This window comes from Neopelma chrysocephalum, unplaced genomic scaffold (assembly GCF_003984885.1).
Source record: "Neopelma chrysocephalum unplaced genomic scaffold, ASM398488v2 Primary Assembly neopelma1_174, whole genome shotgun sequence".
NCBI classification, from domain to species: Eukaryota; Metazoa; Chordata; class Aves; order Passeriformes; family Pipridae; genus Neopelma; species Neopelma chrysocephalum.
In genome coordinates, this window is record NW_020897836.1 from 685,307 (window position 1) to 712,088 (window position 26,782).

At 53.9% G+C, this 26,782-nt stretch overlaps 3 protein-coding genes across 4 annotated transcripts in view; 2 read left to right on the forward strand and 1 right to left on the reverse strand.

Moving 5' to 3' along the window:
* The first annotated feature begins 9,344 nt into the window (after positions 1-9,344).
* LOC113976600 (homeobox protein not2-like) lies at positions 9,345-14,028 on the forward strand. Its single transcript, XM_027701922.1, has 3 exons — positions 9,345-9,592; positions 12,231-12,525; positions 13,824-14,028. Exons 1-3 carry the CDS (start codon positions 9,345-9,347, stop codon positions 13,980-13,982), a joined length of 702 nt encoding a protein of 233 aa, XP_027557723.1. The 3' UTR covers positions 13,983-14,028.
* A 2,809-nt stretch (positions 14,029-16,837) lies between these two features.
* Positions 16,838-23,307, forward strand: SMYD5 (SMYD family member 5). Of its 2 annotated transcripts, XM_027701915.1 has the most exons (14): positions 16,838-16,970; positions 17,132-17,240; positions 17,704-17,843; positions 17,969-18,090; positions 18,676-18,745; positions 18,931-19,035; positions 19,487-19,549; positions 19,702-19,772; positions 20,402-20,508; positions 20,735-20,791; positions 21,045-21,139; positions 21,376-21,446; positions 21,963-22,106; positions 22,740-23,307. In XM_027701915.1, exons 1-13 carry the CDS (start codon positions 16,905-16,907, stop codon positions 22,099-22,101), a joined length of 1,215 nt encoding a protein of 404 aa, XP_027557716.1. In that variant the 5' UTR covers positions 16,838-16,904; the 3' UTR covers positions 22,102-22,106; positions 22,740-23,307. The 2 variants fall into 2 exon arrangements, with proteins under 2 accessions (XP_027557716.1, XP_027557715.1); XM_027701914.1 differs by having other exon boundaries at positions 16,840-16,970; positions 21,963-23,307.
* Positions 23,308-23,624: 317 nt separating this feature from the next.
* Positions 23,625-26,782, reverse strand: part of PRADC1 (protease associated domain containing 1) — a 3,559-nt gene continuing 401 nt past the window's right edge. The window contains exons 2-5 of the mRNA XM_027701918.1: positions 26,029-26,129; positions 25,230-25,339; positions 24,412-24,579; positions 23,625-24,134 (exon numbers count right to left, since the gene is read on the reverse strand). Of these exons, the coding sequence (XP_027557719.1) occupies positions 24,014-24,134; positions 24,412-24,579; positions 25,230-25,339; positions 26,029-26,129 (500 nt within the window). The 3' untranslated portion in view covers positions 23,625-24,013. The remainder of the gene's footprint in view (positions 24,135-24,411; positions 24,580-25,229; positions 25,340-26,028; positions 26,130-26,782) is intronic.

Genomic DNA, 26,782 nt, shown 5'->3' on the forward strand with positions numbered 1-26,782 from the left:
AAGAAGGGGCTGGTGGCAGGAGGGCGATAAAATAAAAAGAGGAGGATGCAAGAAGAGGACAGTGCAAGGACAAGGGGCTGGTGAGAGCGGGGCGATCCAAGGAAAAGGGGAGGATGCAAGGAGGGGACGGTGCAAGGAGAGAAGGACAGTGCAAGGAGAAGGGGCTGGTGGCAGGAGAAGGGGCCGATGTGACGGAAGCTGCCCTTTGTCCCGGCCGTTTCAGAGCCGGGATTAGCCGGCACATCTCAAAGAGCCCAAACTGTGCTAATGTCTTCACATGTCTGCCGGGAGCCCGCGCTGCGCCGGCGGGTTTAACCCGCTAATCTCCCGTGCCGGTGGGTTTATTGCAATCAGCCCCGAGACAACGGGGCTTACGGGGGGTGGGGGGGGGTGTTTTAATATCGCCCGGCCGGGGGCCGAGCTGATTGCGGGAGTTAAGTTGTTCTCAGGACACCTTTAATCCCCTGGGAGCTGGCAGCGCTCAGCCTCCGGCAGGATTGGGCTCGTCCTGGGCAGCCACGGGGGATCCATTCCCGCTCCAGGGGATGCTCCCGCAGGGTCTGCCCAGCCCGGATCCCTCTGCGGGGGGTGTCCGACCAGGGGCAATGGTTTAATTAAAACTGCGGGGCTTGATTGAGGTTTTTTTAAATTTACTTTTATATGAGACGGATTAAAGCACGTCCCTCTGGCACCTCGGGGTTTGACCAGGAGGTTTTTCACGTGGGGGCTGATAATCCTTGATGGGGTGGCTGGTCCCTGGGGGCTCAGGATGGCTGTGTTCCCTCGGGACAGCTGGGTGCCAGGGAAGGCCATCCCTTGTCCTCCTCTCACTCAGCGATTTCCCTGTTTGCAGGTTCCTCAGGGTGGGGAAGGGACTTTGTCTCTGCGGGACAAAGCAGGGATTACTGGAAGAGTCAAACCCCCAGAGCTGACCCTGGTCATGGGGATGGAGTTGATGATTTGCAGAAAAGCTGGATTCATTTTATGGTCATTTTATACTCTGCCAAGCCCCTGCCAGCCTGGACATCCTGGAAATGGGGCAGAAATGCAGTTTCCTTCCCACTCCCTCCCCAGTTTGGGGAAGAGGAGGTCTTGCAGCTCAGCCCAGCTCCTGGCAGATCAGCTGGGGCACATGGATTGGGATCAAACCCAGCACCGTGGAAAATATGGGAGAGAGATGTTTGGAAAGCTTTTGGGCTGGATCAACCCACCTGGGACAGAGCTTTGGCTCTTCTCATCCCCCAGGAAAGTCTGTGTGTAAAAGAATAAGAATAAAGGAGAAGAATAAAGGAGAAGAATAAAGGAGAAGAGCTGTGTGTCTTTACCCAGCCCCCTCCTCCCATCCCAAAGACCCTGCTAGTCCCTTCCCAATCCATGATTTTTCTGCAAGACACTGGTTTTTCACCTGTCTGCAAAACCCAGGATGGCTTTCAGTGGCAGATAATTAAAAGGAAGTGAGAATTAAGCAGCTTTATTAAGAGGATAAAGGTTATCTGCCAAAGATGCAGCACTGAGCTCTTCCTGGCAAATCTCCTCCCCCTCCATAGATAAGCAGGAGTCTCCTAGGACAGGTAGGATGTGGGATGGGTGTGTGGGTGTATCAGGGAGAAGCGTTTTCCCAGAGGAACATCCAGCAATGGGGATAAAATGGATGGGTGGAGGGTTGGGGATGAATGCAGGGAGCTGGTGAAGAGGTGCAAATGGGTGTCTGGCTAAATGGGATGGGATATGGATGGAGAGATAGGAGAAGGGATAACCGGGTGGAGCTGTAGCCTGCAGGCCCTTCGGGTCCCCCCTCCCTGCTCTCTTTCCTACCAGGATTATTCCTGCTGAGCACATGGCGACGGATTTGTTCGCAGGATGGGGCGTTCGGATGCAGGACCCCTCCAGCCCCTCAATGGCCCTGGTCCAGTCGCTTTCCCAGGCACCTTCCCGGAGCTGGGAGCCCCATCCCCTCGGCTGATTGCCCTGTTTTGAGGGGGGTTGCTAAATGGGATTACCATGTGGAAGGGCCGGGATGTCGGGGAGGACAACGCGCCGCTGGCAGAGGTTCAAGGCAAAGCCGGGACACGGGATGCCGGGGGTCGTTCCCGTGCATGTTTCCAGGCTCCAATCCCCTCGTGTAATCTTGTTAAATGGTCAGGGAGCATTTCCCCTGCTTCTCCCTCCCCTTTAATTCCCGATTGAAACATCAAATAAGTTTCCCGAGGCTGCTTTGACTGGTTTCGGTGGAAATCAAATGATAATAAAAAAAAAGACATCACTGGCAATGGGAGGAAATGCCACCACATCCCATATTTTGCAGGGTTTCTGGGACGAATTTGCCCCGGGGTGCCTCGGACAGAGAGCAAAGGCATCAAATTTTTACATTAAACTCTCTTCTGGGTCCATGAAAATAAGGATGGAATGGGGTGACCTGCCTGGAAATGCAGCAGGAAAACCGAGAGACTAAGGACACGCCTCATATGGGGTGAGCATTGCAGTGGCCAAAATCTCTGGGTTTAAAAATCATGGATCTAAACCAGGTTAGGTGAAATGAGCTGTTACAGAAAAGAGGGGGGGGAAAGATGAAAATCGCACCATCTCCCTCTTTGCAAATGGTTTGTGGCACAAAATCCCTTGTCCCTGTGTCATGCCAGCATGGACAGGCTGGGATTTCACTGGAGGTGCGGCTCTGGCATCACTCTCTGAACGGTGTGATTTTATTTTAGGAGTTGATTAAATCATTAACTCGAGCAATACAGGGATGCCGATGGGAGGTGTGGGATTGGCAGTCGGATAAAGCGCTTCCCAAAGCTCTACCGAAACCTCCTCCCGGGATTTATTTAGGTTGCGACCCTCCTGTGCCTCAGTTTCCCCGGCCGCAGGGGCCGGGTGAGTAAATCCTTGGACGCACGTGGTGCTGAGCAGGTCTGATCCCGCTCCCACCCTGCGCCCCCGCGGAGATTCGAGCCGGATCCAACCCCTTGGATCTGCCCCATCCTTTCCCCACTCCATCTCTATTGATTTAATAAGATGGAGGGGAATTAACGGGGCCGGAGCATTGGGATAATGAAAGATGAACAAAGGGGCAGCGCTAGCAAAGATGCTGCCAGCTTTTAATGATGAGGCCGGGCAGATCCCCCGCCAGTTGTCCCTTTGGAGTGGCGATTAAGAACATACTGTTATTGTTAAGGCCGAGAGATAAATCCCTGCACCGTTTCTGATGTGATCAGCCGGGGCTTCTCCCTGCAATTTGTGATCCTATTGTGGACGGTGTTTGCCCTGGGCAAGGAGAGTCTGGGAACCACTTATGAACCATCCTTTGGTCATTAGTCTCCTCATTAGGGGAGAACAATGTGGGAGAAAAAAGATAATTGAAGGGAGCAGCGGGCTGATGGTGCACTCAGGCCCGGCCCAGCGCTGCCTCAATGCTTAGTTTGTTTATAATTCCCAATTATTTTTTTTTTAAATGCGTGGGTTTGGGATGCTCTTAATATCTGGAATTGCAACCTCTGTGAGCAGGGTCTTCGGGTCTACCCATGAAGGGAAGGTCACGGAGCATCCTCTGAGAACTTGGGGTTTGGTTGATTTTGTGGGGGGTCACCCAGATTTTGCTGCCAGCTCGGTGCAGGCCCACGGAATCATGGAATTATAGGGTTGGGAGGGACTTTGGAGGGTCATTTAGTCCAATCACACCCTGGGCTCCACTCATGGGCTCAACCCACGCTGTGTTTGGAGGGACCTCGGGCAGGTGGATGAGCCCCCCAGGAGCCGGGAAGGGTGAGGGTGGTGGGATGCAGCAGGTCCCGCTCCCTCGTTTCACATCTGGCTGAGACACGAGGCCAGATGTGACACCGGGGAGCGGGACACCCCGCTTGGATCAGGGATATCTCCCCCTCGAAAGGCTGGGGCAGAATCCAGGCCCTGCCGAGCCTCATTCCAGCGTGGCTTTCATTGGGATCCTGTCTGGACATGCCAAGCCTGGGTGATAAATCAGCCCGGGCCGCTTGAAGGACTCCGTGCCCTGGGGAGGAGGAGGAGGAGGAGGAAAAGCCGTAATTCCTCAGGATGCTCGATATTATCAAGTGCTAATGAGACCTGGATGGGGCTGAGGTGCTTTGCAGGCCATTATCCCAAATTAACCTGACAATGAAGCCCGGGAGCGGTGTCTGAAGGGCGGCCGGGGTGTGTATTGACTGTCTGGAACCGGGAGAGAGGAGGAGGAGGAGGATGTCCTCTGCCTCCCCCCTGGAGCACAGACCAGGGGTCTTGTGTTTTCCAGAGGTAGTTTTCCATTGCATTAACACAGAAATATGGAATGGTTTGGGTTGGAAGGGACCTTAATGGTTATCCAGTTCCACCCCCTGCCATGGGCAGGGACACTTTATGCTACCCCAGGTTGCTCCAAGCCCTGTCCAGCCTGGCCTTGGACATGTTGAATCAGCTCCTGGAGAGGTTTGACAAGTAGGAGACAAAATGAGGTGACAGGGATGGAGAGAATGGGGATGGTCTCTTCTGCAGGCCACCATTCAGGATAACATCCTTCTAGGAAATTCCTATGTTTCCAAGTTCTCCTGTTCATCCCAGGCTTCTACTGACACTGGGCTCTCGCAGGGGGATGTTTGAGGGTGGCCTTGCTCTTGTCACCTGCAGCCAGGGCTCCCCTTGCTCTACAACACCCTCAGAGTGCAGGGTGGTGCCGTCCCTCCTGTCCTCATCCCAATTTGGGGCTGTCAGCGGGACCCCGCGAGGTGCCAAGGACCCAGAAGGCAACTTGGATCCCTCAGCAAACAGGACAGAGAGGGTTTTCCAAGAGCAATGGACACCAGCACCTCGTTGTGGAGCTCCCAGAAGCCCCTTGAGACCTGGCTGAAGGTGGGATAGCCAAGGCAGGGTGGCACCTTGGTACCCACTTCCAGGTGTTCCCGGTGCAAAGGGAACCCACAGTAATTACCAGTAGCCAAAAAAATTTATATTTTCAAGGAATATGAACATGTATCCATCATCCTCCTTGGACAAACCCCACGCTCCTCTTTTTGCTGATGAATCCCCATTCCTCTCTCCCTGGAGGATTTGGTGGGATCCAGCTTGGAAAGGGGCAAATCAGCCCCTCGAGGAGCCACACGATTCGAGGACATTCCTAATTGCCTATTACTGGTTTATGGATTATTTTTTACTATTACTATGAATTATTATTTATTATCACTATTGATTATTATTTATTATTGCTATGGATTATCGCAGCAGAAACGGCTGCAAAAATACGACACAACGCCAAAAGCTAAATTCAGTGTTCAGAATCCCTTTTTTAAGCGAATTTTTATTGTTTTAAGAATAAAAGATACGAGCTCATGATTTCAACCTCCTCGGGTTGGCGGTGCTGGGCGTGTTATCCTAATGACCGCCAGGAGCCCCTGGATCCATCTTCTCCCGGATAGGATGCTCCCGGATCCAGGAGCCGCGGGAGGACTCACCCCGCGGGATTAGAGATGCACCAAATCCCCGTCACGTTTTCGCGTGTGCTCGCTGTGGGTTTTTTGGGGGAAGTTTCCGCCCCCGCTGGGACGGTTTTGCGGCTGGAAGAAGGGATGGAAATGGAGCCGGGCTCTCCCCAGCGACGGAGAGGCGAGGTGCGAAATTTCTCATGGGCGAACAAGGGAGAGCCGCGGGGTGCCCAGAGAAGGGGGGACAGAAAAGATGAAGGGGGCAGCGACGAGGAGGAGGAGGAGGAGGGAAAGCAGCAGCCAGGGAGGAACAAAAATCCCTAAAGCACCAACCTGGCTTGAAGAGCGGCGCGTTTTCTATGGGGGGATTGTAAAATGCGCTCTCTCTTTCCCCTTGGCAGGGGGGAAAAGGGCCCCCCCTCTATCTGATAGTCATTAGCATCAATTAGCCCCGTTTGAAGTGGGCAACATCTTTGTCTCTTCGCGAAAAAAAGAAATAAAAAAACCTTTCAGGGAGCCCATAATAACATCTGGAGCGAGGGGAGGCTGAACTCAAGTTCCCCACTTTCATCTCTTGTCGAGGGACTTGGAATGTTAATGCAGCCTCATTCTTTAATGGAGTTATCAGGAAATGCTTTTCACCTCCTTCCCTTTGCTCAGGGGGGATGTTTACAAAGGGCTGGGGGCTTTTTTGGGGGGCTTTTTGGGTTGTTGTTTTGTTGTTGGGATTTTTTTTTTTTTTTACCCCTTCCCTAAGAAACTCCCCCCCCTGCCCACCGCCTTCCCCTTTTATTTTCTACGCGCTCGAAAACCAAAACTGGAATAAAATAAAATTAAGGGAATACAGTGAATGAAAAAAAAATAAAATAAAATTGAATAATTAAAATAAAATAACCGTCACTTAAAAAAAAAAAAAAGGATCAGATCTCATCCTTTCATCTCTTTCATCTCTCCACCTCGGAGGGGCTGGATCTGGTGTGGGTGGTGGTGGGGGGTGTCTGCTACTGGGTGCTACATTTCCCAAGTCATTACCAGCGAGTGAAAATTTCCAGCTTTCCAACCAAAATGCATTAGCTGAGCACACAGTACTAATGGGAAACAGGACGCGTCATTAGGCAGCGGATTTGGCCGAGCGGGAGAAGGCGGCGAAAGGGAAAAGTCAGCCCGTGGGGTTTTTTGCTGCTTGTCCATCCCGGCGGCTCCCCCTCCATCCATCCTGGATCATCATCCCACAGCTCTCCCACGCCAACAGCCGGAACGTGGATCCGCTCCTTTAATAACCGGAGCAGCTCCGACATCACTTCTCCTGGGAATCACAGTCGCTGCTTATTATAACTTATTTAACAACCTTTTAATAAAACAACCCAAACCCTCGTCTAATGACACCCATATTCAATCCCACACTCCCCCCGGGAGCTGTGAATTTCCACGGATTTTCTTTTTTTCTCCCCGGTGGCTCTTTTTTTTTGTTTTTTGGGGAGAGGCTTCGGCACTTGCCCAGCTTTGAACGTGTGATTCCAATTAAGGCCGCGGTTCCACGGCGGCGGGATCGGGGCTGCCTGTTTGGATAAGGAGCAATAAAGCAGCAGCTGTATTTATCCACTTATTTGGAAGCTCCTGTGGAAGACAGGATGCTAAAAGGCAGGGGGGAAAAAAAGAAAAGTGTTTTAAAGGCAAACTTGAGGGATTCTTTTGTCTCCTGAGGATCCCGTAGCCATCACCAGGGTGCTTCCTCACAACCGGGGTAATCCTGCCCGTGCATTCCCATCTTTTCCACCTGCTTTGAAATGCTCAAAAATATAGAGATTTTAATAACAATTTGTACGGATTGGGGAGGGAAAAGAAATTTAAATGGCATAAATCCCTCTTAAAGGCAGGATTTATGGGATATGGACTGTGAGCCTGTGCATGCAGAGATGGTTAATGCTGGGTTATTAAACCACGGGGGATTTTTGCTCCGTGTTTATCAACCTGGAAGCTCCAGGATTTCTCTGTGTTTGCACATGGAGTGAATTTTCAGCGTGAACTTGGTGAGATCTGAGCAGGAACCACACCTGGGAGAGGTGCCTGTGCCATCCACAGCTCCCTGTTGGACCATGTGGATGCACTTGGGGGTGTCAAGCAGGGATGGCACCGAAACCAGTTCAATTTTCACAGCACAGTCACCTCGTGTCCTGTGAGAGCTCCTGAGGTGCTTGTCCCGTATCCCAGATATCCCCACACACTCCAGCATTCCTGGACAGGGTCTCACTGACACATTCCTCTTGGAACAGTGGCAGGATAGGCTGGCACAGCTGGTCCTGGGGTCTCTCCGTGCCTTGTGGGGTCTGTGCCCCGAGGAGTGTGGTCAGGGGATGGGGTGGGTGCTCCTGTGAGGCCTGGGGGATATCACAGGGAATTTGGGAGTGGGAGTTGGAGCAGGAGCTGTAGGTGCCCATGTGAGTGTCCATGGGGAAGGTGAGAGTCCCAGCAAGGTTCTGAGGTGGAAGGTTTGGGGCCACGAGGAAGGGAGGAGGTGGTGGAAGGAGCAAGTGTCCTGGTGGATGTCTGTCTGGAGTGGGATTGGTCCATGGAGTAGGAGAAGGTGTCCATGGGGAAGGAGCAGGTGTCAGTGTGGGGGTCCATGAGGAAGGAATTGGTGGTAGTGTTGGTGTCCGTGGGGAAGGAAGGGGTGTTGGCGTGGCGGTGTCTGCTGGGAAAGAGTTTGGGTGTTGTTTTGGATGTCCCTGAGAAAGGAGCAGGTGCTGGTGTGCAGGTCCATGAGGAAGGAACTGTTATCCACGTGGGTGTCCATGGGGAAGGAGTGGGTGTCAGTGTGAGGGTCCATGGGGAAGGAACTGTTATCCACGTGGGTGTCCATGGGAAAGGAGCACAGGTGCTTGTGGGGGAAGACACAGGTGTCCAGGTGGGTGACAGCAGAGGTGACAGCAGGGAAAGAGGGATTTCCATGGGGGTGTCAGTGTGGAAGGAGGGGCTGGCAGGGAAGCAGGGGGGTGTCTGTGGAGGTGTTGGCATGGAATCTGGGGTGTCCATGGGGCTGCCAGTGGGGAAGGAGGAGTGTTCCTGGAGGAACTTGGTGGAAGGGGGGGTGTTGGTAGGGAAGGAGAGGTGTCCCTAAGGGTGTTGGTGTGGAAGGAGGGGTGTCCCTGAGAATGTTGATGTGAAAGGAGGGGTGTCCATGGAGATGTTGTTGGGGAAGAAGGGATGACTGTGGGGATGTCAGTGGGGAAGGAGGGGTGTCCATGGAGGAGCCTGAAGGTAAAGAGGAGTGTTGGTGGGGAAACAGAGGTGTCTATGGGGGTATCCATGGAGGTGTTGTGGGCTAGAAGGGGTGTCTGTGGGAAGAAGGGGTGTCTGTGGGGGTGTCAGTGGGGAAGGAGGGGGGTCCATGGAGGAACTTGAGTGTAAAAAGGGGTGTTGTGGGTAAGGAGGGGTCTCCGTGATGGTGTTGGTGTGGAAGGAGAGGTGTCCCTGAGGATGCTGATGTGAAAGGAGGGGTGTCCAAGGAGGTGTTGGTGGGGAAGAAGGGATGACTGTGGGCATTTCAGTGGGGAAGGAGGGGTGTCCATGGGGGAACTTGAGTGTAAAGAGGGGTGTTGGTGGGTTAGAAAAGGTGTCTGTGGGGAAGAAGGGGTGCCCTTGTGGAGGTCGAAAGGGAAGGAGGGGTGACCGTGTGGAAGCTGGGGTGTCCTTGGGGATATCGATGAGGAAGCAGGGATGTCGGTAGGGAAGCAGAGGTGTCCATGTGGATGTCAGTAGGGAAGCAGGGGTGTCAGTGGAGGTGCCGCTGGAGGCCAGGGGGGTGTGGGCAGCGCCCTCCGCCTCCCCGCCGCCACTTTGCATAGGAGCGCGGCTCGTCCCGGCCCCCCCGCCCTCCATAAAAGCCGGCGGGGCGGCGACGGCCGCATCGGCCCGGCCATGCTGCAGAGCCCGCCGCGCCCCCGGCCCGGCCCGCCGCCCTCCAAGACCTCCTTCCACATCGAAGCCCTCCTCGCCCGGGACCCGCCGCGCCGCAGCCCCGCCGCCTCCATCCCATCCATCCCGTCCATCACCTCCATCCCGTCCATCCCGCCGCCCCCGCGCTGGCCCGCGGCGGGACCCGCTCCGGGAGCGGGAGCGGGAGCAGGAGCCGGCCCGGGAGCGGGGCTGGGGCCGCTGCCCGGCGGGTGGGGCTGGGGCTGGGGCTGGGGAGGTTCAGGTGAGCGCGGGGGTCCCGGCCGGGGCGGTGGGTGCGTGTTGGGGATGCGGAGCGGGGATGCTGGAACGGGAACGCGGGGACACCTTCCCGCCGGACTCTCGGCTGGCACTGGGAAATAACTTGGGTCACCCCAAATCGCTTTATTCCCCTCACTGCTGTTGTATTTTAGTTCCCTGCAGCCTCTGGACCAGCCCCGAGGTGAAGCGTTGGGCTGGGGCTGTGGGACGTGGAGGAGGGAGAGGGAAAACTTTCCTTAGAGTTATTTTCCCCCGCTGTAAGAGGTGGATATAGCGAGAGCAAAAAATGAACTTTTTAATCTGTTGGGGATTTTTTTTATGCCGCAGGGCAATTTCTAACACGCTTGATTTCTCTTGATAAAGAGCCTTTGGTTAACCCCTAAAAGACGCTACAGGATTTTACTAATCCATCTACCAGCCCCGAGTCGGAAACTCGTGCAGAATATCCAAATGCACTGTTTACATTTGAAATGGAGACATAAACTTGGCAGAATTTGAATAATAAATATAAAGTGACAGAGCTAAAAAGAGTATTCCAGCACCTGGTCTAGTGGAAGGAGTCCCTGCCCATGGCAGGGGCTTGGAAGTGGATGATCCTTAAGGTCCCTTCCAACCCAAACCAGTCTGTGGTTCTGTGATATTTCGATTTATCCCCAAGATTAAATGTTCGGGCCCAGTGAGACCCCAGTGACACCATTTACATCCCTCAGGCTTGAAAGATTTCAGGTTGGAAACGGTCCCCCCAGGGCCACGTGTGTCCTCACCTGTATTTTACAAGTGGCTTTTATTTATCTTTTCACACTGGCTTTTATTTCTTTTTTCATATATCAGAAGGGCACTTCACTGCCTTTGTCTTCATCACACCTCCAAAAAACTGCTTTAATTTCCCAAAGCCTCACCCCCAAAATTCATTTCTCCATCTCTTCTTCTCCCAAAATTTGCCCTCATTCTTCCCTTACTTTGCTTTCCCTTCAATTTTTCACTCACAGAAGTGAAAATGTAGAGTGTCTGGGAGCACCTGGCCCTAAAAGTTCATATTTCACTGCAAAAGCATCTAAGGATGTCGGTAAAATTTACACAGTGGTGATGGGTGATACTGACTGATCCATCAAGCTCTATTTTCAGGGTAACTTTATAAACAAACTGACTAATTTATTTTAACAAAATACCTCTATTCAGAATATTTTTCATGAAATTAAGTATTTTTTTTTAACATTCAGAGTGTAATCTTGTTGTTGTCCAGGCAAAACCTGCAGCCAGGCCTGTATTTTCTGTGTACAGGGAACTCTTGATTTTGGTCCTGATTTTAAAATATTTAGACACCACAAATATTTTTAATCTTTTTTTTTTTAATGCATTTAACATAACTATTTAATATATTATTTCTTTCACGAGGCAGCATCTGCACAATTGCATTAATCTCTGTATTATATCAAACACACAGGTATGAAAACACAGTTAAACAATTGGCAAAGCTATTTCCACACAGCATTTCAAGTTGGAAATTACACTTGCTATTATCCCAGTATGAAAATAGAGGGGAAGAAAAAAAAAGAAGTGACGGGTGAAATGATTTTAATGATGAAAATAGTTTTAAGTGCAATTACAGCTGTTAAGCTGTCAGGTCTCCATCCCACAAATCCTTAAACACACGCAGAACTTACACCTAATTAATGGAAATAAGTAGGTCAAGGTGCTGGTTTGTGCCTGGAGAATGTGACAACATCAGTCATTAAAGGAGAGATAAGTAGCAGGGTGTGAATTGGGATCATTATGTGTGCAGCATTTCCATAAAAGTTGAAGAAACTTGGCTTGCCACAATATTTGGAACAGCAGTGATGGGGGGAGCATTAATGGCCTGATCCTGCCAATTGCTTTCCACGTGGAAATTCCCCTTGGTTGTTACTCGTGGGTTATTTTAAACTTATTCCAGTGGAATCACCTGGGCAGGCAGGTCATGGGATCACGGAACGGTTCGGGTTGGAAGGGATTTTAAAGGATCAACCCCTCTGCAGTGAGCAGGGACCTCAACTGGATCAGGATGAGGGAATTAGAAAGGAGAGAAGCCACCAGCTCTCAGTCAGGTGCCAGCTGGTCCCCTGGTGTTGTATTGTATGTTAATTTATGGTAATTATAATTATCCTGAGGCAACTGCTAGACAGGAGACAAGAGACCAGACCCACTAATTCCTCTGCACACTGGGAACTTTACTGGGACCAGGGGAGCAGGATGTGGTCCTGCATGAGAGCTGGTTCCTGGACACTGACTCCCTGTGCCAAGGGAAGGGTAAAATCAGGGCCCAGTCTGGAGTAAAATCCCCCAAACTTTAGATATTCGTGGCTTGGGCCTTCTTGAGACAGAGATGGGATTTTTGTGTTCTGCAGCTCTTGATGGACTTTACTATTCTGTTACAAAAATCTTGGGTGGGTGGAGGCCAAATCCTGCTCCCCTCATTGAGAGTTGATTTTTTTGGGTCTGGCTGCATGTCCAGGTGGTACTTGAGAGTAAAATCACAGGTCCCCAAAAGATCATCTGCTCCAGCCTTTCCTGGGAAAGGGACCCTAGATGAGATTATCTGGGCTGGGACAGGGCAGGGACATCCCTGCTTTTTTTGGTGCTATTTTCTCCCGGCTCTTGTGATGAAAACCCCTTCAATTTTCGCTGCTTTCTCGCAGGTCTGGAGTTGTCTCACTGTGTCGGGACCAACTCTCTGGGTCCTGTTGGGCCTTGGAGGTCGGGGGGGCCCTGCAAGATGAAGAGGGTCCGCACTGTCTTCAAACCAGAGCAGCTGGAGCGGCTGGAGCAGGAATTCCTCAAGCAGCAGTACATGGTGGGCACGGAGCGAGTGGACCTGGCTGCGACTCTGCACCTCACGGAGACTCAGGTAAGGAATGGGTGGCACCAATCCTGGGTCTGCTCTGGGCTGGTTTTCCCACTGGGAAGTGCAGCGGGAGGAGGACACGATGCAAAGTGACCCGTGGGACTCCCTGCTGCAAGATGGCGTGGAAGGGATGTGCCTGGAGAGATGGGTTTGGATGGTTTATGGATGAGATTTCTTAATCCATGAAGTGGAACAAAAAGCATTCAGGAGCACAAACCTGCTATGCTTTAGAGTTGGAGCTGGGTTGGACTCATGGATCCGTGTTCTTTAGGTCCTCTGGGGACAGTTTGTGCTTCGAGTGTCCTTTTATTTATTATTGCTATTTTCCTGCTCTTCCCAATAAGTTCCTGCCCTTCCCAAAGCAAGCTGCTTGTTTATTGTGGAAAGAAGGAGGCAGGTGATCTTCCATGGTGGGGTCTAAATTCAGTTTGGAAAAAGGAGAGCAAAGCCAGGGTGATTCTGGGGGCACAGGGGATGTTTTGGGGTCTCACCATGCTCTCTGGCAGCTGCAGTCCTGGGAATGGGTTCAGTGCCTCCTTAGGGAGCTGCTTCCTTCACTCTCCTGGCCAGAGGTTCTTGTTACGACCTGTTCCAGGAAAAGGGGAGGGGGGTAACCCAGGTTTTCATCAATAATTCCCTGGGGGTGGATTAGAGTGAAACAACACTGAATAATTGGTGTCTGAAAACTTATATAGTGTAGGGTTTATTTTAACAATTTTGTTTTAACATGTATGTTAGCATTTTGGGTGTTGTCATCTATATATTATCTATCATAGGGGTAACCCCTGGGGGGAAAATGTATAAGGGAGAGAAAGGAAAGACAGGATAAGGCTAAGGGAGAGTAAGGGAAAGAAAAGCTGAGAGTGGACAGATGTATATAGTCACCACCCACGGGGTCCAGAGATGAAACTTGGCAGAGGGGGGGAATGGGCTTTGATGGCTCTTCCTGGCTTGACACCTTCAGCACTGGAGGGAGGGACGGGCCCAACTGCCCATCTGAGGTATAATGCAAAAGTCAAAAGCCTGCAAAAGTCTCCTAGAATGCATAAATCATTAACCATTTCAGTCTCTGACAGTTCCTCAGTGCAGCTGCATCCCCATCTCTCCTGATCCTATTCCTAGCACCGCTCTGCCCTCCACAGTGTCACCTCCTCCTGCTCTCATTCACTACTCCCTGAGCAGAGAAAGGGCATGTCCCCATTTTTAAGGAACTCTTTTTGGGGACATCTTCCTTGGAAGCATGTGGCATTGGAAACGTGCTCCTGGAGACCTCGGATTAAGCTCTTCCATGTCCCTGCCAGGTGAAAGTGTGGTTCCAGAACCGGAGGATCAAGTGGAGGAAGCAGAGCATGGAGCAGAAGGCGGCAAAGCTGTCCCAGTTTGGGGTGATCCAGCCCGCGACCGCCGACTCCACGGACATCAAGGACCACGAGGAGGACACCGTGGACGTGGAGCTTTGAGCAGCTGAGACTGAGCTGCCACTGCTGCTTTTTGATGCCTGGGGACGTGTCTGTGCTGCTTTGGTCCAAGAGAGACATTACTTTCTCAATTGGAGAGCTGGAGCTACAGGACTAAAATGCAGCTGGTGGAGAGGAACCCACCCCAAATTTATTTGGCTGCTCTTTGGTAGCCACGTGCTGTAATTCCTGGGGCTTCTTCACCAGGCTGGTTGTGCTTGATGGGAGGTGATCTCCTGTTTGCTCTTGGAGCACCAGGACACAGTTTCAAGCAGAGAGTGACAATCAGAGGGTGTCTCTGGTGGTTGGGTGACAATCAGTGTCTCTGATGCTGGGGGTGACAGTTCTCCCTGATGGCTTTTCCTGGTTAACTTGACTCCCCTGTTTGATGCTTAGATCATAACCAAAACCACCCCAAAATTGGAAAGCCCTTTGCTTCCACCCACAACGCTCCTGCTATAAGATGATCAGGGTCTTTCCAGGGTCTTTCTACCCCTGGAACAGAAGTGCCTCCTCTTGGCAGTGCCTTGGTGTACCTGTGCCTTTTTTTTTTTTGGCTTCCCAAACCTGGAAGGAGAACCCAGTGGTCTCTCTGTCTCCTGGCATTGCCTTCCTTGGCCAAGGTGTCTGTGTGCTGCAGGGAATGAGGCACTGGAGCCCTGGCCAAGGTGTGGGGACGGGGGCTGCTGTAAAAAGCAGCTTTCCAACACCTCTGGTGCCTCAGACGACCCCCTGCCCCTGGTCCAGATGTGCTGATTCTGCCCAGACGGCAACTGCTCTGTTCTCTCCTCATTATCCACCCAGGTGCCATGGGAAACAGCACCTGGAGCGTTCGGGGAGCACATCTGTAAGGGCCCGATGTAGTTAACAGCTGGATTTCTGGTGGCTGGGAGGGCTTGGAGGGGTCAGGACTAACGTCTGCCCAGGGTACCAACCACGTCCAGTCAGCTCAGGATAATTTATTCCTTCTCTTTCTGTCCCAGAACACTGTATATCACTTTACTCTTCTATTGTTATTTATAAAAGTGGGTTTTTTTTCTTTCCTTAATAAGTGCCATTTATTTATTTGCTTTGTCTCTTAATAAAAATCGAGCGTGTTTTATAAAGAGAGATGGAAGGGGTGTCGAAAAACACATTTCCAACTACTCACTTTAATTTTCAATTGAAATTGTTACCAAAAAAGTTAAACCCAATGTTATTCTCATCCTTCTCAAAAATGTTTGAGGGTTTTTTTCCTTAATAAAATGTTTTGAACAAAATATGTGGTAAAGAATTTTTCCTATAATTGGTTGATGACCCCATATTGTGGGTGAAAGTAATTAACATATGTTATTATCTCTGGGCTGGTTCCTGCAGACATAAAACTACATTTGCAGGAGGAAAGGTAGTGTCTGGTGAGCATGGGGTGCTCAGGTTGGAGCTGTGGCTCCTGGAGAACAAGGACCTGTGTCAGCAGGTGGATGTGGCCAAACCTTCTCTGCCGAGGGGCTGGAGCATGTTCAGAGAAGGGCAGTGGAGCTGGAAAAATGGTCTGGAGAACAAGGAGCAGCTGAGGGAGCTGGAGGAGCTCAGCCTGGAGAAAAGGAGGCTCAGGAGAGACCTCACTCTACAATTCCCTGACAGGAGCAGGGAGCCAGGTGGGGGTCAGGCTCTGCTCCCAGGGATCAAGGGACAGGACGAGTAATCACAGAATTATTTAGGTTGGAAAAGACCTCCAAGATCATCTAGTCCAACCTGTGACTGGTCCTTGTCAACTAGACCAGAGCACTGAGAGCCACATCCAGTCATTCCTTGAACACTTCCACGATGGTGACTCCAGCACATTCCTGGGCAGCCCCTTCCAATGCCTGACAATCCTTTCCATGAATAAATCACTGAGGAAACAGTCTCAGGTTGTGCTAGGAGAGGTTTAGATTGGATATTAAGGAAAATTCCTTCATGGAAAGGGGTTGTCCAGCCCTGGCACAGCTGCCCAGGGAGGTGGTGGAGTCCCCATCCCTGGAGGGATTTAAAATCCCTGTGGATGTGGCACTTGGGGACATGGGTCGTGTCCCCACCACGAGCCGACAGTGACATCTAGTGACACCAAAACACTCCAAAAAGCCCCGAGTATGGAATCATCCCAAATTCCCAACCCGGCTCCCGCCACCTGGTCCTGGAGGAGCGGGGCAAAGCCTGAGCGATGTGAATTAGGAAATACAACGAAAACCGCGGTTTTGTGGATTTTAGGCTTTGCAGACCAACAAGCAGAAGGCAGCAGGGGGAGAATGGCCACTTTAGCATGTTTTGAAGGGGTTTTTTTTGGGAAATGGCGCCAATTTTGGGTGCGCAGGGCAGTGGGCGATTCCTCCTCTCCCTATGAGGGGGCACCACTTCCTGCGACGGGGGACCTTGTGTTCCTGCCTGATAGGGCTGGGATGGCTATTCCTCTGCCATTAAATAATGATAATAATTAATAGAGGCGGCATTAAAGGTTTTTTTGGGAAAGTCTGGTCAGTTTTGGGCGCGCAGGGCAGCGGGAGATTCCTTCTAGCCCTGCCAGAGGGCACCTCCTCCTGCGAGGGAGCACCTTGCGTCCCCACCTGAGAGAGCTACGACGGCTATTCCTCTACCATTAAATAATAACAATTAATAAGGGAGAGGCAGCAAAACTCTTTTACGATTTGGGGTGGCTGTGGAAGCGCCCCAGCGGCGTTTCGGAGTGTTTTGGCGGTGTTTTCGGAGCGTGGCTGTGGGCTGAGTGAAGGGGGGGGGCTAAGATGGCCGCCGGCCCCCGCCCGCCCCGGGGCTGAGGGGGCGATGGCGGGCGCGGACCCCTGAGGGGCGGAGGAGGAGAAGGAGGAGGAAGAGGAGGAGGAGGAAGAAGAGGAGGAAGAGGAAGAGGCGCTGCCCGGCGGGTTAGGGCGGGGAAGTCGCCGCCCGAAGATGGCGGCCGCGGCGGGGGGACACGCCGGGGCTGCGGCGGAGGCGCGGTTCATCAGCAGCGCCAAGGTGAGTCTCCGCTCCGTGGGGATCCCCTCCTTCCTTCCCAGTTTTAGAGGGGAAAGGGGGTAGAAGCCCACAGGGTCCCCTCGGGATGGCGGGGTACCCTCAGCCCCCGGGTATGACTCGGCTCCGGGCGCGTCCCTTGACCCACGGCTGTGCCTCGGCAGGGAAAGGGCTTGTTCGCCACCAAGAACATCCGCAAAGGGGAAACAGTCTTCGTGGAGAGGCCGGTGGTGTCTTCCCAGTTCCTCTGGAATGCCCTGTACAACTACCGAGGTGAGCGGCTGGTGCTGGTGCCGTGTCCCTGTCACCTGCCCCAGTGCCCGCGGGATCCCAAAGGAGCTGCCCGGTATCAAGGGAAAGGTTTGGGTTTGCCTTCGCAACGCTGTAAAGGTGCCCCTGCTGCCGTTTCTGCCTCTGCACTAAAGCGTTGGCAAGTTGAGGTGTCGTTTGAGGGATGGTGACTTCCATCAGCTCCGGGGGGATGCGCCAGGTGCCACTATGGAATCCCAGAATGGTTTGGGTTGGAAGGGACCTTAAGGATCCACTCATTCTACCACCCTACCATGGGCAGGGACACTTTCCACTAGCCCAGTTTGCTCCAGGCTCCATCACCTTGTTCATCTCTGGTGGTGGTACCAGTTGCACCATCTCGGGGCTCTGGTCCATTTCCTTCCCGAAGGCTTTCCTGTGCCATCCATCCATCCATCCCTCCATCCATCCTTCTTCTCCCCTGCAGCCTGTGATCATTGCCTGCGGGCTCTGGAGACGGCGGAGGAGAACGCCCAGCGCCTGCTGGGGAAGAGCTCGCTGGTGCTGCCTCACCCGGAGCAGTGCAGCATCCGGAAAGACCTGCACCAGCAGTGCCCCCGATGCCAGGTACGGGACTGCCGGGAGGGAACACCATCTTTTTGGGATTGCCAGATCCCAGATGGCACAGCTGGATGTAGGATCCTGTTTTCCTGCTGCCAGAGCCAATGCCGGGCGCTGTCCCCCCGCTCTAGGTGACGTACTGCAGCGCGGAGTGTAGGCAGGCAGCTCTGGAGCAGTACCACCAGGTCCTCTGCCTCGGCCCGTCCCGAGACGACCCCACACACCCCCTCAACAAGCTGCAGGAGGCGTGGAGGTAGGGCACCGACCTGCCTGTTGCTCCACGGGCAAAGGAGATGGTTCTCCTTGCTTTGCATCCCTGCATGGGGTGGCTGGAGGGTGGGAATGCCCGTGGGACGCTGCCTGGCTCTCCCTGCTGGTTGGGTGAGTTGGTGTGGGCAGTGCACATGGCTGAGTAGTCCTTGTTTTTCTCCCTGTAAAGAGCTACAAAGTTCATTCCTGCAATTTTATAGTGCTCCTGCAGCCTCTGGGGATCTTCCTCATGGGTTGATAAATTGCTGTCCCTGCTTGCAAAAAAAAAACGGTCCCAGAGGGGAGAAGTGACATCCCTGACCCAAATCTTATCCCAAACCCCAGCTGGGCCTTGTGTGGAACCCAGGGTGAACCAGGATGGGAGGGGATTGTTCGTATGGTTGGAGCAGGAAGGTGGATGCAGGTTTCTCTGCTGGATCCCCACACAGTGTTGCTGCAATGGCCACTTTGGTGTGATGGATTAGCGCAGGCCTGACCACACGAATGGCAGCTGCCTCTACCTCCCTCCAGCTTTTTATTTCCATACAAGCCCTGCTCTGCTCATCTCTTCTTCATTCTTATCCCACAGGAACATGCATTATCCCCCAGAGACTTCCAGCATTATGTTGATGGCCAGGATGGTTGCCACCATCAAGCAGGTACGTCAGCAGTTTGGAGCTCCAGCTGCCCGTGTGTGGTTTCGTTATCCCATTGTGGATGTTATTCCCAAGGCTCTGGTTCTTTGGCCTGGCTTTCTCAGTGTTTTTTCTGACAATCCTCCCTCCCTCTGGGCTGGGGAGGAAAGCAGGGTTGGTGCAATGCCTCTGCTTGATTCCATTGCCAGGCTAAAGACAAGGAGTGGTGGATCAAGGCCTTCTCCCAGTTCTGCAGCAAGACAGCAAATGAAGAAGAGGAGATTGTGCACAAGCTGCTGGGGGACAAATTTAAGGTAAGACCCTGGCAGCTCTTGAATTCCCAAGCCTGCCCTCTCCCACCTGGGTCTGTGAGCCCAGAGGTGCAGAAGCCCTGTTACAGCTGGGATGGGAGGCACTGGAAATTCCAGGCTTAAAGTGGGGGCCCTGACAGCCAGGAAGTGAGTTGCTCAGAGGGCTTTGGGCTGGTGGTGCTTCCATGGGATGTGCTGCTCCTTCCTATGGGGGAGATGCTTTGCTGTGGGCTGGGCCAGGGTGATATTTAGCTGCTGAGTAGGTGGCTTTTGCTGCTAAAATGAGTGGCTTTTGCTGCTGTGAGGGCAGCAGCCTCCAGCCCTGCAGGGAAGGATGAGGAGCCTGACTCCTTCCTGAGCCTCGTGGCCTGTGCTGGGCCGGGCCCTCAGCCTGGGGCTGGCACCCAGTGACAGTGACATCTCCCCACCCTGACTGTGCTCCTTGTCCTGCCAGGGCCAGCTGGAGCTGCTGCGGTTGCTCTTCACCGAAGCCCTTTATGACGAGTATCTCAGCAGGGTGAGTGGGTCTGCCTCCCAAACAGCCCATGGGAATCTGCCCATTCATTCCTTGCTTCCCCCAAAGCTCCCTGTGGGATTTGAGGCACTGCAGAGCGGGGTGCTGCCACAGGCTGGCCTGGACTCAGTTCCTTTCTCCTGTCCCTCCTGCAGTGGTTCACTCCAGAAGGCTTTCGATCCCTCTTTGCCCTCGTTGGGACCAATGGCCAAGGCATAGGAACCAGGTAAAGGGGCTTTGTGGAACCAGGTAATGGGTGTTCCTTGCAGGGCAGCAGAGATGTAGAATGTAAATCCATGCTCTCCTGAGTAAGGCTGGGTTTAAGAGAGGGGAATGGAGGGGAAGAGAAGGTGCCTCTCCTACCTTGGCTGCTCAGAGCCACCTTGGATCCCCTCTGTGAGATCCCACCGTGTGCTGATAACACTGTGGGACCATGATAGGTCCTGCTGCTTCCTGACAACACAGTGAGACTGTAGCAGTGTCCCTATGCTTCCTGACAGCCCTGTGGGACTGTAACAGTGTCCTTCTGCTTCCTGATACCACTGTGGGACTGTAACAGTGTCCCTGTGCTTCCTGACACCACTGTGGGACTGTAACAGTGTCCCCGTGTTTCCTGACACCACTGTGGGTCTGTAACAGTGTCCCTGTGCTTCCTGACAGCACTGTGGGATGTAACAGTGTCCCTGTGCTTCCTGACAGCACCATGAGACTGTAACAGTGTCCCTGTGTTTCCTGACAGCACTGTGGGATGTAACAGTGTCCCCGTGTTTCCTGACACCACTGTGGGATGTAACAGTGTCCTTGTGCTTCCTGACAGCACTGTGGGATGTAACAGTGTCCCTCTCTTCCCCACAGCTCCCTGAGCCAGTGGGTGCACGCGTGTGACGCGCTGGATCTGCCGATGCTGCAGCGGGAGGAGCTGGACGCCTTCATTGACCAGCTCTACAAAGACATCGAGAAGGGTGAGGATCTGTGGGAATGCAGGGGCAGGACAGGGAGCCTGGGGATGCAGATTTTCCATGGGGAGGGAAGGGTGCTTGAGAAATCATCCTCACACACCCAGCCCCAAAGCTGGGGTCTTAAAACCAAGACAGTGCATTCCGTGTTGCTGCAAATCCCTCTGTGCTCCCACGTGGAAGAGCTGAAATGGTCTGTGTAAAGCTCTAACGCCACCTCTCTGTGCTGCAGAGTCTGGAGAGTTCCTCAACTGCGAGGGATCAGGGCTCTACGTGCTCCAGAGCTGCTGTAAGTAACACGAGGATTGGGAGGAAAACTAGGAGTGAGGAGGGAAATGTGCTAGGCTGGTTCACCTCTTCCTAAAAGCCTCTGGAGAAAGGGGTTTGTGCTTCCCAGCCTTGGGATGGAATGGGATGGGTGCTGCCCTGGGGCCTGGCTGCTCTCCCAGGAATGGTCAGTCCTGACTTGGATGGACTCGGATATGATGTAGTTTCCAGGAGCCACTTAAGCATTTATAGCAAAGAGACCGTCTTGCCCACAGGTAACCACAGCTGCATCCCCAATGCCGAGACATCCTTCCCAGAAAACAACTTCCTCCTGCATCTCACTGCTCTGGAGGACATCGAAGCAGGAGAGGTGAGACAGCAGGGCCTGGGTGGTGACATCACACCTTGGCATCATCCCCGTGTCCCCAACATCCCCCAACACTTCCTGTCTCCCGTGTTGTCCCGGCAGAGGAATTCGATCCTCATCGCATGTAGGGGCTGCCAGACCCCATTTCTGCCTGACTCTGAGAGGGCCTGGCACAAGTTGTGCTGCTTTGGAGTCATGGGAAGCCATCCTGAACCCAACCTGTTTCTCTTTGCTCCCAGGAAATCTGCATCAGTTACTTAGATTGCTGTCAGAGGGAGCGGAGCAGACACAGCCGCAACAAGATACTCAGGTAGGGGCTGCCTGGAGGTACCTGGGGGGGACCCCACACCCCTTTGCACCCCCAAACTGTCCATCTGGGCAGCACCCCCACCCTGGGGCCCTGTGTGGTGTGTGGCTCTGTGTGTGAATTCCACGTAAGAATTCCCTTCTTATGTGTTGTAGTCCCAGGGACTGAGGATTTGGGCTCCCCCCTCTCCCTGCACCACTCTGCAGTTTGCTCCTGCAGACCCTTTGCAGTCCCCACCACCTTCCTTTTCCTTCTCTGCCCTTCAAGGGTAGAGGTTCCTGCTGGTGGTCACTGTCCCCGTGTCCCATCACTCCTGTGGGGCTGAGGAATCCCCCTCTCCACCTGGAATACCTTCACCCCACCTGAACCAGCGGGATGGAACCCCCAAACTCCTCTAGATTTAACATATTTAGCCCCTTTCCTGGCTGCTCTGTCCTCGACCCCTGCCCAGCAGAAGTGTGGGCTTGTGCCTGTCTCAGTGCCATCCATCTTTTTCCTCCTTCCTTCCCATTTTCCCAGGGAGAACTACTTGTTTACCTGCTCGTGTCCCAAGTGCCTGGCGCAAGCCGACGACGCCGACGTGACGTCGGACGAGGAGGAGGAGGGCGAGGGAGAGACGGACGATGCCGAGCTGGAGGATGAGATGACAGACGTTTGATCCTGGCAAGAGGACAGGGAAGGGAAGGGACGGGAAGGGACTGGGGGTTCCTCCCAGAGGCAGCAGCTTTAGTCCAAGGAACAGGGTTTTGTTGTGGGGTCATGTGGGCGGCCGTGCGGAGGTGCTGGAGTGGGACAGCCGGAGCCAAGTCCTGCTCCCGCCTGTCCGTGTTGTCCCTGTGTGTGTGTGTGAGGCTGTCCCCGTCCCAAGCTGTGAGCTGGTGTCCCTCTGCCACCTCCCGCTTCCCGGAGGGGCTGGCTGGTGCTTGCAGAGGAAGCTGGAAGAGAGCAGGATCCAGCCAGCCCCTCCTTGTGGCCACCTGCGAGGCTGCTCCGTGTCTGTGCCGGCCGTGGACTCGGAGGAGCTTGTCCTTCCCGCCCCGCAGGGATGAGGGAATGTGTGTGTGTGTGTGTTTGTGCACGAGGGGAACTATTTAATGTCTATATAAGCACTATCTACGCACTACGGAGCCAGGGTCCTTATGTATCCTCCATTCCATGCCTTGGTGAGCAGTGAGGGGATTTTGCAGGGACAGGGACACCTTAGAGGGGGGCTCAGATCCTGAGTCCAGCGGGGAGAGCAGAGCCGATCCTGCAGGCACCTCCTTCCTGACTCAGCCCGTCCTTCCAACAACACAGCCCCAAGCAGTGATTCCAGGATCATCTGGGGATGGAGAATGGCCAGAGCATCCCAGCATCCCAGAGCTGACATGTGCTGTCATCCAAACCCCCAAAGACATTGGGAGTTGTCCCTCTGTCTGGCAGCGGGACGAGGACGTGCCTGAGTGGGAGCTGCTGTGCGCTTCCCCACCCCGAATTCCCACATGGAGACATCCCAGCACCGAGTGGCCCCACATAGAGATGTCCTGGCACCGAGTGGCCCCACGTGGATGTCCCCTTGTCACCCATCCCACGCTGCCACCGACGAGGCCACCCCACGTGCTGCAGTGTCCCTGTCTGTGGACAACACGGCTCCCGGCGATGGACAGGCAGCAGGCTGGGGGTGCGCTCTGGGGTTATTCCCTCCCCTCATGGATTTTGGGGAGCTGTTTTCCCGCCGCTGTGTCTGTGGCAGCTGGCTCGTGGGACTGAGGGTGACGCACCCCTGACGCTGCCATCACCGCCAGCCCTGACCCTGCTGCTTGTCCCCAACCGTCCTGGGGCCGTGGCCCCTTCAGTGTTCGTAATAAACCGAGACTGGTGAGAACTGGGACCCTGTGGTTTGTACTGGTAAACTGGAGCGTGGTGGGTGACCCAGGGGCTGGTCCTGTGGGGACACAGGTCTGGGGATGAGGGAACAGGCACCTGTGGGAGTGTGAGCTCTGGATTTGTGACCAGGGACACACACCTTGGGGACAAGTGCTGGAGGCTCTGCCGTGGTGCTGCTTCACCCCATGTCTGGGGTCTGGCCTGAGCGCTGCCCCAGCTGCAGGAGGCACCTTGGGAATTTTACTAGGAAAAATATTAGGGGATGAGATTTATCCCTTCATCCCCTGACTGCTGAAAGAAAAAAGGAGAAACTTCCCTTTCTCTAAAACATTCAGACTTCATTAGCTCAGACAAAAATATACAGACATGGGGCGAGCCCTGCTGGTCCAGACCAAGCCTGCGTCGCTCTCCCTCCCATCCCTGCCAGTCCTGCATCCCACCAAATCAGCAGCACAAGTTCAAATGTTTCCTGGGAAGCGCTGGCCTGCTCTGGGCCATCACCTCCCTCCCACAAAGTCACAGCAAAGGGTGCTCAGTGCCAGGCTCAAGGTTCCCACCTGGCACTTGGCCGGCAGGAAGATCTCCCTGTTGCTGAATCCAGTGGGATCTCTGGAAGACGCTGGAACTCCTTCTTCAAACCTGGTGCTTAGGGGAAATTCCTGGGATCCACTGGGAAGCCCACGATCCGCCACAGCCTCCTGCTGCTACCAGAAGGTCCAGGGGGGCTGCATCATCTCGTAGGTGGGGATGCTGGTGACGTTGACGGGGATGGAGATGACGGCCCAGGGGAGCCCGTGCTGCTCCAGGGAACGCCTGATCATGTACCTGGAAGGATAAAGAGGTGACAGGTGTTCCAGAGCCGCTGGATTTGGGAGACCTGAACCCCAGCCTTGAGCATAAACCACAACCCAAACCATACAGCTCCAACTCAGCCATAAAGCTCCAACTGTGGATTAATCATGACTGAATCCACTCCAAATCTGTCCCGCAAAGCCCAGGAGGGACACGCTGATCGCTGGGACCACGTTTTGTTGGGACAAGTCATCGCTTTGCCCTTCCCAGGAGCTGTCCCACCCTTGGGGAAACGTGTCAGGGCACCCACCCGTCCCTGCCCAGCAGGAAGAGCGCAGGAATGTCGGCTGTGCGCCGGGAGCTGTCCTGCACCATCTCGATGTAGAAGCTGTCGTTGTCGTAGGCGTTGTCGGCGATGATCACGGCCCGCCCGCCGTGCTCCTGGATCACTCGGGTCTTGGACAGGAACGAGCAGCCCCTGGGGCACAGAGGGACAAAATTTCGGTGCCCCCAGGTAGGTGCAAAGCCTGGAAGTGCCAGGGCCTTGCCCAGAGACACCCAGCCCAGGGATTGTGTCTCCGATCCCGCGCCTCGCCCCAACCGCGCTCCTCCGAGTCTCTATTTTAGGCACAAGCCACCCACACTCCTAAGGAAAAGTAAAATAGAATCACAGAATCATGGAATGGTTTGGGTTGGAAGGGACTTGGAAGATTATACAGTTCCAACCCCCTGCCATGGGCACGGACACCTTCCACTGTCCCAGGTTGCTCTGAGCCCCGTCCCACTTGGCCTTGGACACTTCCAGGGATTCAGGGGCAGCCACAGCTTCTCTGGGCAACCTGTGCCAGGGCCTCCCCACCCTCCCAGAGAGGAATTTCTACCTAATATCCCATCTAAACCTCTCTCAGTATGAACCCAGATGGGTTTTTTTCCCACCATAGCACAGGCTAAAAGACACAAGATGAAGTGCTCTGGGGTAGGAACACTCTTGTGTTTTCCTTCTTTACCCACATGGAGAAGAAGCTGGAGGTGAAGGGGAGATGTGGCCATGGCACTGTGACAGTGCCATGGTGGCATCTCCTGTCCTTCCCAAGGGTCCCCCTAAAAGCCCCGTGATGCCAGACCTACCCCCTCTCCACCAAGGCGATCTGGTCCTGGATGAAGACTCCATTGTTCAGCTCTCCACAGGCCTCCGGAGGATCCGCCGGGACCAGGTGGATCTGGTCGTACCTTGTGTTCTTCGGGAGGGAAACAGGCAGGGATGAGGCATCGGAGCTGCTTCCCATTCCCAGCCCCACTCTGGCTGTCCCTGCACTGCCCAGCACTGCCAAGGCCACCACTGACCCATGTCCCCAAGTGCCACATCCACAGGGACTTTAAATCCCTCCAGGGATGGGAACTCCACCCGTGCCCTGGGCAGCTGGGCCAGGGCTGGACAGCCCTTTCCAGGAAGGAATTTTCCCAATATCCAACCTGAACCTCCCCTGGCACAACTTGAGGTCGTTTTCCCTCTTGTTATTTGGGAGCAGAGCCCAACCCCCCTTGGCTCCCCCCTCCTGTCAGGGAGTTGCAGAGCCAGAAGGTCCCCCCTGAGCCTCCTTTCCTCCAGGCTGAGCCCCCCCAGCTCCCTCAGCCACTCCTGCTGCTCCAGACCCTTCCCCAGCTCCGTTCCCTTCCCTGGACACGTTTCAACCCCTCAATGTCCCATATCCTGCTCATCTGGGGAGATTTTGAGCTTCCAGGTGCCCCATTCCAAGTCCTGCAGAGCCAGCCCAATCCCTGCCTCTGGAAGCCTGCTGAGGCCAAGGATGCTCATGGAAGAGCAATTAGCTCCGTTTTTATCAAAAATCCAAATCACTGAGTCCCACAAAGGAGAAATATTGGGATGGAGGGACCCGGGGTGACAAATTTAGTTTTAAATACTTACAAACACGCCACCAAAATCCTTGGCTGGAGTGGCAGTGAAGATGTAACGGATGTCCCCGGGACTGAGCACTTGGAAGTACAAGTATTCATGGATGCGTAGACCTGGGGGTGAATGGAGAGAGGTGAGAGGCAAGGAAAACCACAGGGAAAATCCCTGAAAAAATGGGAAAATTCTCACTTATTGCTCCTGAACCACGGGGGAGGGAACACAACTTTTGGGATGTCGGGTTTTGGGATGCTCCAAGGGGAGATATAACAGTTCCCAGGAGCTAAGAAGGGATGGAGGGGAAAGGCATTGGGATTGGGGTGGACTGGGGTGCACAAGGGGAAGAGGAAAATGCAAATGGACCATGGAGGGGATAAGGATTGAGGTAAACAGAGGGGAAGTTCACTTGGATTGGCGTGCAGGAGGGGAAATGCCGTGGAACTGGGATGCAGTGGTGGGAAATCCACCCTGATCACAGGGCACAGGGGGGAAATGCAACGGGGTCAGGATGCAGCGAAGGGATGTGCACCTGGATTGGGATTCAAGAGGGGAAACGCAACGGGCTAGGGGTGCACCGAGGGGGAATGCAGCTGGATTGGGGTGCTGGATGGGGAAAAGCAATTAGGTCGGGGTGCACCGAGGGAAATGCACCTGGACTGGGACACAGGAGGGGAGATGCACCTGAACTGGGGGGCAGGAGAGGAACTGCACCGGGATTGAGGTGCAGGAGGGGAAATGCACCCAGACCGGGATGCAGGAGAGGAAATAT